At 39.3% G+C, this 14,811-nt stretch overlaps 1 protein-coding gene across 1 annotated transcript in view; it reads left to right on the top strand.

The window, feature by feature from the left end:
• Bod1l1 (biorientation of chromosomes in cell division 1 like 1) overlaps nt 1-14,811 on the top strand; it is a 57,529-nt gene that overhangs the window by 15,828 nt on the left and 26,890 nt on the right. Inside the window, 5 exon segments of the mRNA XM_015481967.2 lie at nt 958-1,069; nt 1,697-1,835; nt 3,132-3,204; nt 4,991-11,108; nt 13,497-13,561. Of these exon segments, the coding sequence (XP_015337453.1) occupies nt 958-1,069; nt 1,697-1,835; nt 3,132-3,204; nt 4,991-11,108; nt 13,497-13,561 (6,507 nt within the window).

The following is a 14,811-nucleotide window of genomic DNA, read 5'->3' as shown; positions in this document are numbered from 1 at the left end:
GGGGGGGTGGCGTGTGGGTGCCAGGGATTGAACCTAGGAGCACTCAACCACTGAGCCACATCCCCAGCCCTGTTTTGTATCTTATTTAGAGACATGATCTCATTGAGTTGCTTAGTGCCTCCCTTTTGCTGAGGCTGACTTTGAACTCGTGATCCTCCTGCCTCATCCTCCTGCCTCACCCCTGAGATTTCAAGCTGCAACCAGCTAGGCTTGTCTCATAAAGGTTACATGGTCAGGAGTTGTCCCTGCTTAGGACTTTTGGTGCTTTGCTTTGAACTCTGGTCAGAAAGGCATGGTGAGAGTAATGTGATTATGAATTGTTCATTTAAAATATGAAAGAAGAAGGCTGGGAATATAGCTCAGTTTGGTAGAGTGCTTGCCTTGCATGCACAAGGCCATGGGTTCAATCCCAAGCACCACAAAAAAATATGAAAGAAAAAAGTTTCAAATCCAAAGCCTATGTCCCAAGGCTGTAACCATCAGGTCACCTCTGTTTAGAACCAACCCATTAACTCAGCATTCCAACTTTTTCCTACCTATATTTACTTGAAAATTATTGATATTTTCATTGCTATCTTTTTAATTAAAACTGCCAGGTAAAACTAAACAATCTTAATTACACTTTTCCCATTTTGTAAACGAGTGGCATCCTAAGAGTAAAGGAAAATCTTTACATCTGTCTCTTCTGATAACTTCCAAATTGAAACATACACATCCATACATATGTGCACATACACACTCACAGATGTGTGCATGTATATTATCTGTGTACATACATATATACTGTATATATGTGTGTGTATAATATATAATATATATGCGTGTAGTACATATGTGTTTTTGCGAAGTCCATTAAACTGTAAGAAATCTGAGGGCAAACTAAGACTTTTTCCTATTTATTTCAAAGTAATTTTTGCTTTTGCCTGATAATCTGTCAGGGTATTTTGTATGTTTTAGGCTAAAGAAAAAGAAGAGAGACTTTTAAGAAGGCAGATTAATAGAGAGAAACTTGAAGAAAAGCGAAAACAGAAAGCAGAAAAGACAAAGTCTTCCAAAGCCAAAAGTCAAGGTATAGTAGATGTTACTTTTTTTATTTTAAGCTTTCTTATGTACTCTCTTATTTTCTAATTGCTCAATTAATTGTGACATAATAATGTAAAATATATTCTCAAGTATAGAAGATTTCCTTCCTTTGTAATGTGATGTGTTTAATTATTTTTCTTTTATTATATTTTATATGTAAATTAAACATTCCATAGGATACCAGTGGTTGCCCTCCATGTGTTAGCAATTTATTTTCTAGTAATGGTAGATTGAATTATCACTGGAAAATGGGTCATTGACACATAAGTAATCAAGTCTTTCTGCAGATAATAATGCGGTTAACGTATTCTCTATGTTAACTTTTTTTCTGTTTTTTTTTCTTCTTCTTCTTCTTGGTGCTGTGATTAAACCCACCTTGTAAATGATGAGCACATGTTCTACCAATGAGCTATACCCACAGCTCCTTAAGTTAATGTTTATCTGGAATGTTGAATAAAACAAAATTGAATTCTGTTATGTTATTTCAGCACCATTTAAGAATATTAAAGTCATGTTACATTTTTGGAGTAATTATAAACCTTAATGAAATAGAAATATAACACTGTTTATAAAATTCTTTTCTGAAATGTTTTATTGATTGCTTCTTCCCTAGGGAAAAGTCCTGTGGACTTAGAAGAATCATCAGCAAAGAGTTTGGAACCAAAAGCCCCCAGAATTAAAGAAGTCCTTAAAGAACGGAAAGTTTTAGAGAAAAAAGTAGCCTTAAGCAAAAAAAGAAGAAAGGATTCAAGGTGCATATTTTTTCTGGCCATGTTCCATTCAAACACTTGCTTGGCATACTTTTAGAAGAGAGACATTGAAAATGTAGTAAAGAGTTGTGCCTTGAAAGTGTATGTCACTGCATGTTTTGAAGTACCTTAAAGGTTCATTTTTGTCTTCAGGGGTGATTCTTTGTGTTAAGATTTATAATATTTCAAAGTAATGAATCTTTTGTGTATGTGTGTGTGATGCTGGGAATTGAACTCAAGGCCTCATGCTTGCTAGGCAAATACTCTCCCACTGACATAAATCTCCAGCCCTTAGAGTAATGTATCTTAATCTTAAGTACTTTTACTCTAATCTCATAGAAGCTTTAAAGCTTCTCTCAAAAATAGTGTACATATGTAAACATACTATTATCTCTGGAGTTTGAGAGAGTTTATGGACACCATGACTATACTCTAGAAGTATCCATGTTCTGGGCATTTGGTAGCCACTTACTTACAATAATTGCACGCATTCAGTTCTTTTTACCATTGTCCAGGCTTCTCCCCCTAACCCAGACCCTGAACCAGATTCTTTTTTTAATTTTTATTTTTACTTTTTTGGGAGGTGGTGCTAGGGATCAAACTCAAGGCCTCATGCTTGTTAGATAAGTGCTGTACTACAAAGCTACATCTCAAGCTCTTTATTTTTTTTTTATTTTGAGGCAGGGTCTTGCTGAGTTACCCAGGCTGGCCTCAAACTTTAGTTCTCCTGCCTTAGCTTCTCAAGTAGCTAAGATTATAGGCGGCATCACTCTGCCCAGCTGTTTCTTTTCTAATACTGCATTATAATTCTATAAGAATGAGAAAGCCAGAGAAACTTCTGAGAGTAGCCATAAGGACATGTGAGCCCTGGGCTACAATTCTGTTGCTCTATCAAATCAGAATTATGTAACTTAATCATGGACTTGGAGCTAACTGAATCAATAATTTGCAAAACTCGTGAGTCAGCTGTCAGATTTATTACTATATCTCATTCTACTCATCTGAATGAAAAAGAATGCTTTGTTGACTCAAAAGTTGGTAAGACTTCCGAAATGTAAATGTGGCCTGTACATTATTTCTCTTTATGCAACAAATCAGGAATTTTTGTTTTAGCTGTACTTTTCTTTAGCACCAAGAGTAATTTCATGTCACATTTCAGATTGTGTTCTCTGTTGACTAAGAATAGGATTTAAATTGAAGTACAGCAAGTTTATAGTAAAGGAAAGCTTTTTTTCTTACCTTCCTGAGAAATTTTGACCTTAGATTCAAAGTTAATGTTTGACTTTTCTTCCTCCTTAGGAATGTTGAAGAGAATTCCAAAAAGAAACAGCAGTCTGAAGAAGATTCCAAAGAAACCCTCAAAACAAATGAGGTGTGTCTTTATAAAACCCCATTTCAAGTGCTCTTTTGTTAGATGTAGATTAGTCTTTTGTAGTAAATATTTGACTGTAATTTGATATTTTCCATGTTAAATTTAAAAATCCCTCACATTAAGCAGTCTTGAACCCTCTTTCTATTATGGCCTGAATTCTTCATTTTGGTGAGTTGATTTATATGAACTTACATCTAAGTAATAGCTATTCCTCTTCCTTTCCCTCACTGTTTCTTATATTGGCAATAACAAAATTGCCAGTAATAATAATGAGAAAGAATAAAGAGGGAAGATAACTAAAATAACAATCCATTTTACTCTTTCATTCCTTGATCACACATGTACATAATATTTTAGGGTAGAAGTAATCTGTTTTTCACATCTTAATCATTTGATGTTACCTTGCAAACTTTGTAATTATTTAAGATTGCATTGTGGTATAATAAATGGATCCATCATAATTTATTTAAGCATTTTTTATATTTGAGCACTTAGGTTGTATCTGAGATTTGATCATTTTAAGTAGTAAAATTATATTTAGTGAATACATTTCTTCCCCTTTTTGGATTATTTTCTCAGGACAAACTTTGGCTTTCGTTGATCTTCTTTACTCAGCCATTTTTACAGTTCTTTAGCTGAAACATCTTAACATTTCCAGGGGAGGAAACTAATAATTCAGTAATTATTTGTTCATAGACAATAAGTATTTTATATTTCTTTATCTAGAAATTAGAGGCATGTATGGAAGTACATCCTGATATTTTACTGGCATATCTTTAAGAGTTTAACTTTATTTTGTGTAATTTTGGGGGGGATTATAAAATTTCATTCACATTGTTTAAAGTTATTTATTGTACAGTCAGATCGATAACAGACTCCTGTTCTTAGGTTCTTCCTATGTCTTTGTCCATGAATTAGTTAAAGTACATAAACCTTTATGTTGAAATATGCAGAGTTGTCGTATTAAACTGACCCAGAGACACAAATGACTTTCTGAAGTCAGGGCTTTGGCCCCATTATTTGAACAAAAATAATTATAGCTGGTATTAATTAAGCAGGTCTTATTGAAGTGGGTTCGGTCAACATCTACTGATTGATATTAATAATCTACTCAGTACCAAGACATGGAGTAGGAAGGAAGATTTACATGTTATTATCTTTTAGTATCTGCCCCTAAATACATAAACATACATATGTTTGGTATTATTGCTATGAGTTAGTGTGTATATATGAAACTTCATAAGTAGAATATTGTACAAGTAATCTAAACTGAAGGGCTTTTCTCTAAATGATTTGGGTTTCTAAATATAAGAAACCTTTATTTCAGTGTAAAAGTGTTTAAAATATTTTCATCAGCATGCATTATATTTTTAGACTGAAAAGAAAATTGGAATATCATTCATTCAGTTCACATTTATTAATGACTACTGAGCATTAGTGAGTTCTAACAAATTAGAGTTGAAGAAGGCCTCCTAAGTGCATTGACAAATTTCAGGAGAAGTAACTAGTCTCTGCAAATCTGCCTACAGTGCAGTAGAGAAGAGCAAGACTCACTGCTAGCACAAGTACTCATTGCCTCAGTGTCCAGTTATTGAGTCATGCTGAGCTTAAGCTTCCTGATGCATAAACGAGATTAATAATACCTACCACAGGCTGTTTCAAGGATTAAATGAGGTATCATATATGTGCCCACACTCAACATATTAATATAGTGTGCTCAAATATTAAATTTGAGTCTAAAGATCGGTTGTGGTACTTCTCACGTTTTAACCTTTATTTCCTACAGCACTGTGAAAAGGAAAAGGCATCTTCTTCAAAGGAGCCGAAGCATGCTTATGCAAAAAGTGAACCAAGTAAACCTGCCCGAAGACTTTCAGAGTCTTTGCATTCAGCTGATGAAAACAAGAATGAATCTAAAATTGAAAGAGAACATAAAAGACGGACATCTACCCCTGTGGTAATGGAAGGAGCACCAGAAGAAACAGACACAAGAGATGGAAAAAGACAAGTAGAACGCTCAGAAATTGCCATGGAAGAATCCCAGAAACAGAAGAGCACACTTAAAAATGAAAAGCATTTGAAGAAAGATGATTCTGAAACACCACATTTGAAAAGCCTACCTAAGAAAGACATGAAATCCTCTAAGGAGAAGCCAGAAAAAGAGAAAACTCTGTCAGAAGAGAAGTCATCTACAAAACATAAATATAAAGGTGACAGTATGCATAAAACAAGTGATGAGACTGAACTTCACTCTTCTGAGAAAAGTTTAAAAGTAGAGGAAAATACTCAAAAGCAAAGTCAACAAATAAAGCTTTCTTCAGATGACAAAGCTGAACGAAAAAGTAAACATAGAAATGAAAGGAAATTATCAGTTTTAGGCAAAGATGGAAAGCCAGTTTCTGAATATATTATAAAAACAGATGAAAATGTACGGAAAGACAACAACAAAAAAGAGAGACACTTGTCCACCGAGAAAACTAAGGCAGAACACAAGTCAAGAAGATCAAGTGATTCTAAAATTCAGAAAGATTCTCTAGGTTCCAAGCAACATGGTATCACTTTACAGCGAAGAAGTGAAAGTTATTCAGAAGATAAGTGTGATACAGACACGACTAATTTAGATAGCAGTGTAAAACCAGAAGAGGTGGTTCACAAGGAGAGGCGAAGAACAAAGAATTTGTTGGAAGAGAAACTTGTGTTGAAGTCTAAATCAAAAGGTCAGGGCAAACAATTAAAAATTGCTGAAACAGAATTACAAGAAAACATCACAAAACAGATGTCAACTCCAAAACCAGATAAGGAGAAGAACACAGAAGAAAATGACTCAGAAAAACAGCGCAAGTCTAAAGTTGAAGAAAAACCTGTAGAAGAAACTGGTGTTGAACCTGTATCAGAGAGTGCTGCTGCTTCAGCACATAGTTCACAAAGAGACCCTAGTCACCGAGCTAAGCTACCATTAGCAAAAGAGAAGCCTAAAGGGGAGAGGGACACAAGCTCTTCCAGACTTGACAGGAAGCTATCAGATGGGCACAAAAGCAAAAGCTTAAAGCATGGCAGCAAAGACATGAAAAAAAGAGAAGAAAATAAATCAGATGACAAGGATGGTAAAGAAGTTGACAGTAATCATGAAAAGGCCAGAGGAAATGGTTCAGTCCTGGAAAAGAAATTGAGTAGAAGGTTGTGTGAAAATCGAAGAGGAAGCATATCACAAGAAATGACTAAAGGAGAAGAAAAATTAGCAGCAAACACACTGGGCACTCCTAGTAGTTCCTCCCTTCAGAGACCAAAAAAATGTGGTGACACCACATCAATCCCTGAGCAAGAGCCAATGGAAATTGATTCTGAGGCAGTTGTTGAAAATGTATCAGAAGTGTCTAAAACCCAGGACAGCAGCAATAGTAGTTCCCAACAAGACATTGACTCTGAAAATGGTACAAAACAAAAAACAACTACCACAGTTCTAAAGGATGAGTTAAGAACTTCCATAGTAGATTCAAAGCCAGCAGGTACAGCCTGCAAATCAGGGCGTGGAACAGGAGTTACTAGCAATTCTGAAAAGCATGCTGACCATAAAAGCACATTGACTAAGAAAATGCATATCCAAAGTGCTATATCCAAACCGAATCCTGGGGAGAAAGAGCTTACTCGAGGAACTCACGAAGTGAATGTGGACTCCAAAACAAGTCAGAAAATGTTCCCTAGTGTTCCATCAGAAAATGAGAGGCCACAAAAGAATTTGAAAAGCACAGCCAGACCCACCGAAGAATGTGTTGCTCAAGGAGATGCTGTTTTTGAACATTCCACAGATTTAGACTCCTCATTATCTTCAAGTTCAATGACTGTCAAGCCTCAAAAAGAATCTCTTGTTTCAGCTGTAATTCCTGAAGTTGACAGAGCTGGTTTAGAAGGTAGCATAGCCAGCACTTCCCTTGTGGATCGCTCTGATATCCCCAACCAAAGTTTGACTATTAGAAAATCAGAAGCCCCCAGGACAGGTGATAGCAAAGAAGGTGGTAAAAGTTCCACTGTAGATACACCAGCAAAAGCAAATGTGGCCAGCAAAAGACACATTCCAGAAGGTTACCAGGCCACTTCGTTAGGCAGCAAACAAGGAAGAGTGAACACATCTCTTTCTAGCAAGTCATCAGACATGACTGTGGAAAATGAGAATCTCAGAAAAGAAAGTGGATTGATACACACAACCAAGCAAGAAAGTGATTTAAGTACACAGCCCAGTTTAAAGCAGGCAGACAGAACTACAGTAGAAAATGGCAAGAAGGATGGCATTGCTGTCAGTCTTGTGGCAGACATGAGTACAGGAAAAGATGCTAAAATTGTGGAACTTAAGCATAATAGAGTCCCAGATGAAATTAAAACTCTACCAGTTGATGTTGAAAGGAGTGAAATCAGTGAGGTAGACACCAGTGCTGGGGGCAATGCTGCATCATCTGTTTTACAGCAGAGAAATGGAAAACCTGAGAGTGTGGCAGCTAGGACTAGAGGAGCAGAAAGGGCTTCGGTTGCCACTAGTACTGAGGAGAAAGACAAAGGCTTTACCTTAAATCCAGTAAAGGCTGGAGATGCCACCACCACTTCTTCAGAAACGGGAGAATGTGGGATGGCTTTTCCCTGCACCAGCATTGAGGCAGATGAAGGTTTCATAGTAGATGCAGGCCCCAGAAACAATCCACTCCTGGGCCAAGTAGAAGCCAGCGAATGCACAGTTTTTGCTGCAGCTGAAGAGGGTGGGGGTGTTGTCACAGAAGGATTTGCGGCAAGTGAAACTTTTCTCACAAGTACTAAGGAAGGAGAAAGTGGAGAGTGTTCTGTGGCTGAATCAGAAGACAGGGCAGCAGGTCCTGTGGCTGCTCATACAGTTCAAAGCGAAGCCAGCATGAACAGTGTTGTCACAGAGGAAAAAGATGATGCCGTAACCAGCGCAGGTTCCGAAGAAAAATGTGACGGTTCTTCAAGTAGAGACCCTGAAATAGTTGAAGGAACTGGTACTTTTATTAGTGAAATTGAAAGTGATGGAGCAGTTACAAGTGCCGGAACAGAAATAAGAATGGGATCTGTGAGCAGTGAAGAAATTGATGGGTCCCAGGGAAATACGACAAGAATGGGTCCCAAGAAAGAAACAGAGGGCACCGTGACTTGTACAGGAGCAGAAGGCAGAAGTGATAACTTTGCTATCTGCTCAGTAACTGAGGCAGGGCCCCAGGAGGAGCGCATGGTTACAGGGGCAGATGTGGTCCTAGTAGATAATGACACACCCCCGGGAACAAGTGCCAACCAAGAAGGAGATGGTTCTGTGAATGATGGTGCTGAAGGTGAGAGTGCAGTTACTAGCACTGGCATAACTGAAGAAGATGGAGAAGGGCCAGCAAGCTGCACGGGCTCAGAAGACAGCAGTGAAGGCTGTGCTATAAGTTCTGAAACAGAAGAAAATGGAGAGGGTGCAATGGATAGCACAGTAGCTAAAGAAGTCACTAATGTACCATTAGTTGCTACTGGTCCCTGTGATGATGAAGGCATTGTGACCAGCACAGGCGCAAAAGAGGAGGATGATGAGGGGGAAGGCATTGTGACGAGTACCGGAAGAGGAAATGAAATCGGACATGCTTCAACTTGCACAGGAATAGGAGAAGAAAGTGAAGGGGTCTTGATTTGTGAAAGTGCAGAAGGGGACAATCAGATTGGTCCTACGGTAGAGCATGTGGACGCTGAGGCTGGGGCAGGCATCATGAATGCAAATGAAAGTAACATTGATAGCATGAGTGGTGCTGAAAAGGAAATCAAAGACACAGAGATCTGCTCCAGTGCTAAAGGGATTGTAGAAAGCAGTGTGACCAGTGCAGTTGCTGGAAAGGGTCAAGTGGTGTCAGTTCCAGAAGGTTGTGAGGATCCCATGACTAGTGCAGCTTCTGATCAAAGTGATAGTCAACTCACCCGGAAAGAAAAAGTTGAAGATATCAGTATTTCCACTGGCCTTGTGGGAGGCAGTCATGATATTCTTATATCTGGGGTAGTCCCAGAATGTGAAGTTGAGCATACAGCACCAAGTGAGAAAGAAGATGAGGGCATCATCACCTCTGTAGAAAATGAAGAATGTAATGGCCTCATGGCTACTACAGCTGGTGACCATATTTCCAACCAAAGTAGTTTAGCTGGGGGTAAAAGTCCAGGCAAAGGCTTGATGATTTCCACCAGTACAACAAATGATTACACCCCTCAAGTGAGCACAATTGTAGACATGGGAGAAGGGCATTCAAGTGCCCTGAAAACTGAGGAAAATTTGGAAGGCACCAGAGTAAACTTGGAAGAATTTGAGGCCCCCATGCCCAGTGCAGTTTCTGGTGATGAGAGCCAACTCACAGCTAGGAATTGTGAAGAGAAAGATGAGTGTGCCATGATTTCTACAAGTATAAGGGAAGAGTTTGAAATGCCTATTTCTAGTGCAACAACCATCAAATGTGCAGAAAGTCAGCAGCCGGTTGCAGTAGTTGAAGAGGGAGCTAAAGGTCCAGTGTTGGTAAGCACTGAGGACTTCGAGTTTCCTATGCCCAGTGCTCCCACGGAAGTTGAATGTCCTCTTGCCTCAACCAGCAAGGAAGACAAAGATGAATGTGCTCTCATTTCCACCAGCATAGCAGAAGAATGTGAGGCCTCTATTTCTGGTGTAAGTGAAAATGCACGATCTGTTACAGATGGGAGTGCCATTATCTCAACAAGCTCTGTGGAAGACTGTGAAGGCCCAGTGTCGAGTGCCATCCCTCAGGAGAAAGTCCGCCCCTTGATCACACCAGTGGAAGAGTCAAGTGATACTGCCATGATTTCCACAAGCACTTCTGAAGGGTGGGAGGCAGTCATGATTGGTGCTGTCCCCCCAGATGAAGACCAGGCCACCATTGCAAGAGTGGAAGACTCAGGTGATGCTGCCATCATCTCCACCAGCACAGCAGAGTGTGTGCTGATGGTCACCAGCCTAGACAGACCCAAGGAGAGTCAGCTGGCTGCAAGCAAACCAGAAGGTAATGATGACCTGCCAGCTACAAAGGTAAGCAGGGGTGAGATCCCCATGCCAAGCCTCATTGCTGAGAATAACTGTCAATGTCCTGGGCCATTCACAGGAGGCAAAGAAGCTGGCCCGCTATTGGCGGTGAGCACCCAGGAAGGGCACAATGGGCTGTCAGTCTGTGAGCCTGCCAAGGAACAAGACCAGCCAAAGGCTATGGCTACAGAAGAGGAAGACAGACTTGACAAGGACTGCCCTGTTCAGGGCTCATTTTCAGCAAGAGGACAAAATGAGAGTACTTTGCACCTCATAAATGTAGAAGAGAAGAAGGTATTGTTGAGCTCCATTCAGAGAGAAGACAGAAGCCCAGAGACAGAGATGGTGGGAGGCAGTAGCACTGCCAGCTGTTCTCCAGCAGAAAGGGGTGTGGAGAAAAGTGCCAATTCCTCCATCCATCCGAGAGGACCACAGCAGACGGCTGGAGACATCTCTGTCAGTATTTGCTCTTTGTCAGCAGTAAATACCGGTGCTATAAAAGCTGATGACATGCTACCTGTCAAAGACACTGCCTCAGAGTATTCTTCTAATCCTCCCGACCAACAGGGGAGGAAGGACAACTTGAAAACTACCACCACTAAATGTATTACTGACCTAGGGTCAAAAATTGCTTCCTCCCACTCAGTGAACCTTCCAGCTGCCTGGCACGTAGCTCAGTCATCAGCTCCAACATGTGGAAAGGACTTGACCACAAAGAGTGATCGTAGCAGCAAGCGAGCTGTGGAAGCTTCTGCTGAGAAAACAGGACGTGGTAATGGCACACGGAGGTCATTGCAAGGGGAAGGAAACTTCGAGGACACTGTTTCTGTTGAACCCAATGTGTGTGACATAGGTGAGAATCTGTTTGTAATTGCATATTTTAGCATTTTACAAAGATGGTTGTATAACAGTTCACTTAAATCAGTTTTCCAAAAGATAATTTTGGTTCCATTCCAAAAGAAGGATAATTCAATATATTTTTTCCTCATGTGAGACTGTTGCTAAATAATTCTCAGACCTGAAGGTTGAGCTTCTCTAAAAATATACTCAGGTTTAAAAGTTTAAAACCATAGACCCACACCTCATGTTATCAGGAGAGAAGAGGCAGGAGGCTGAAGTATAGGAAGTCAGTTAACTGTGTTCTTTGCGTGATGACTGTTGCAAGTTGCTAATCCTCCATATCCAGATTTCTTTTTTGTTGTCGTTTTTACTTGGCAGTATTGGAGATTGAACTCATTCATGCTAGTAAAGTGTTCTGCCACTGAGCAATACATCCTCAGCTCCCTATCTTCAGGTTTCTTGTCAATCAAAATGAAGAATGCCTTACCAGATCCCTCTGAGGTCCATATGTTTTTACCACCCCCATTTTACAAATGAAGAAATATGGTCAGAGATTTAAATAATTTGTATGGCACTTGGGGGTCCCTTAGGAAAAAAAATATGTGAACTTCTGAACCTTTCTGTTGTGTAAAATGGAAATAGAAATAGTTATAATCTATAACAGTAATTATGGGTTTTGTAGTATGATTCAGTTATTGCCTACTCCTAATTAAGGGAGCACTTGTTTTTGGAAAGCCTGGGAATGGAACCCCAGGCCTAGCATATACCAGACAAGCACTCTTCCACCCAGCCCCTGTTATTTTTTAACTGAGTTTGCTTTTCAAGTTTGTTTAGAATCTGTTTGAAAGAGAAAGGAAACATGTTCCCTCCTGACAGATTTCAGAGAATGATGGTCTTGTAGAAATAGTTGATAACTTTCAGAGGTAATTTCTATGACATTCATCATACTATCCAGTTTCAGATACTTTATACAAAATACTACTTTCTAGGTTCTGGGCGTGCAAAGATAAATAGAGAATCTGGGAAGACAGCTACAAATTCAGCCATATATCATTACCAAGTTGGCAGTGACACTGAGGTGACAAGTACATAGAATACAGTGAAGTACTGGGAACTCAAAGAAAGCACATGGGCTAGACTTGAAGGCTCAGGGCATACTGACTTCTTTTCCACTCGGGCTGTATAAATTGTAGCATCCTAGACTTTTAAACTGGAACCGACCTTAGCTATCATCTAATGTAACCTCAGGAAACTGAGACCAGTAGGTTTAGTCCTATTCATTATAAGGACTCTCAGATAGGTGATATTAAGGGCTGAAATAAGTAACTTTAAAATTTTTCATTGAATTTAGCTTGGAGAAAATTGAATACTCTGGAAGTTTTTGACTCAGTCACTGCTAGTCTGTTGTTCTGTCCTCCCCTCCCCCCACCCCCGAAGAGAAAAATTAGAAGCACTTTTAGCAAGAAAAAGTCTGCACTCTTGGAGAAAAGGTTTCTCTGGCAGTTTATGTGTGAGGCCGGAGAAGGAAACTGAAGAAACCACAGGCACAGAAGGACAGGGACAGAAAAGAAAGAGGCAAGACCCAGAGTCAAATTGAGTTTCCACCTGAGAAATTTTTCCTTGTTTTTTGTCTGCCTTGCAGGGTTTTTTTTTTTTTTTTAATGTTTTTATTAGTGCATTATATTTATATATGATAGCAGGGTTCATTTGGACTTAATCATACACGCATGGAATGAAATTTACTTCATTCACTAGCACTTCCTCTTTCTGTCCCCCTCTCCGCTCTTCTCGTTCCCCTTCCTCTAGTCCGCTTGTCTTTGTTTTTTGTTTTTTAATTGGTGCTTTATAGATAAACATAAAAGTGGAATTCACTTCGATATATTCATATATGGACATATCAAAATTTAGTAAGTTTTATTTCAGTTTCTCCCTTTTACCATCCTGTCTCTGTCTCCCCCTTAATCCCCTCAGTTTTTTAACTTTACCTTCAGTTTTGCTGTGTCAGCATGATACAAGTAAAGTGAATCTATTCATAAATCCTACCTTCTTTATTGAGAAGTTTATAACATGTGTGTGTCTGTGTGTGTGTAGAACAAACAATAAAGACGACTGCATAAAAGTACTGGGAAATGAGATGTCTCCACAAATAATATTTTTCATTTTTTCTGAGCAGCCATCTTACCATACAAGCAGGAAAGCTTTACTAGCTCAAAATGAATAAATGACCCTGCCTTTCATCCAGATCCTTTTCATTCAACATATTCTTTTCTATTGTTTTGTACTTACTATAAAATAAACCAGCAAAGGAAGGTCTGCCAAATAACATTGTTGTTTGTTTTTTAATTAGAATGTATTTTGCAATCAAATTCTTAAATTATTTTAATGGTTTGGATTTCATTAGATAATGAAGAGTCTCCACCAAAAGTTTTGGGAGGATCAGAACTGGCAACCAACTTGAAAACTGAGGTATGGCTGATAATTTGATTATCTTGAGCTGTTAGTGGTTATGTGCCATTTCGTCATATATTCATCCGTGTGTGTATACATGTGTATATATACACATACATATCAAATATATACATGCCTAAGCAGCATATTGCTCCTATTCTTCCTGTATTTCTGACACTGAGTACCATTATTGCCATATCCTATGGGGAAGGATGGCTAAGAATCTCAATAAATATTACCATCATTAGGTCCATTTTCTCAAGCTTGAAACCCAGGAAGGAGTCAGTTTCAGTTTCTCTCTGTCGACCACGTTTACTCCATTGCCAATTCTTACAAGTTCCATTTCCAAATAGAACATGAACCATCTATTTTTATTTCTATAGCTATTGCCTTCACTGAGCCACTGCTTCAGTAGCCACTCATTATGCTTCTACTCTAGCCCCTCCTCCAGTCTGTAATTCATACAGACCCAAATTTAAAACTTAAAAAGAGTTAGCTACTGGGATTTGAACCCAGGGTGCTCTGCAACTGAGCTACACCCTACCCCTTTTTATTTTTTATTTTGAGACAAGGTCTCCCACGTTGCCAGGGCTAGTCTCAACCTTGAGATCTTCCTGCCTCAGCCTCCTGAGTAGCTGGGATTAAAGATGTACATCACTATTTCCTGCGATGTGGGTTGTCTTAAAAAACAAATTAGTCGGGTGCTGTGGCACATGCCTATAATCTCAGCGGCTTGGGAGGCTGAGACAGGTGGATTGCGAATTCAAAACCAGCCTCAGCAAAAGCAAAGTACTAAGCAACTCAGTGAGACCCTGCCCCTAAATATAAAATACAGAATAGGGCTGGGGATGTGGCTCAGTGGTTGAATGCCTCTGAGTTCAATCCCTGGTACCAAAAAAAAAAAGGAAGAAAAAAAAAAAATTAAATCCTATCATTACTCTGCTTAAAATTCCAGTGGCTTCACATCACACTTAGAACAAAATCTTTTTTCTTTTTTTCCCTAATTGTGGCCTGGATACCTTACACAATTTAGTCTCCACGCCCCATTCCAGTCTGATTCTGTGGCACCCTCAAATTCTGTATGACAAGATAGCAGTGAATGTAGGGGTTACCAGGGCAGAGGGAGAATAACCTACCCAAAAGAAACAGTGGGCTGCAGCAAAATAATGGGGGGGTGACGAGCAACTTGTGTACATTGATACAGCAGGAGTGGGAGCCGTTTATTGTAGGACAGGAGGGGTATATATACATTCCACACAGCTTATCTT

The sequence above is a fragment of the Marmota marmota genome, unplaced genomic scaffold (assembly GCF_001458135.2).
Source record: "Marmota marmota marmota unplaced genomic scaffold, marMar, whole genome shotgun sequence".
NCBI classification, from domain to species: Eukaryota; Metazoa; Chordata; class Mammalia; order Rodentia; family Sciuridae; genus Marmota; species Marmota marmota.
This window is presented reverse-complemented; position numbering and strand designations above follow the sequence as displayed.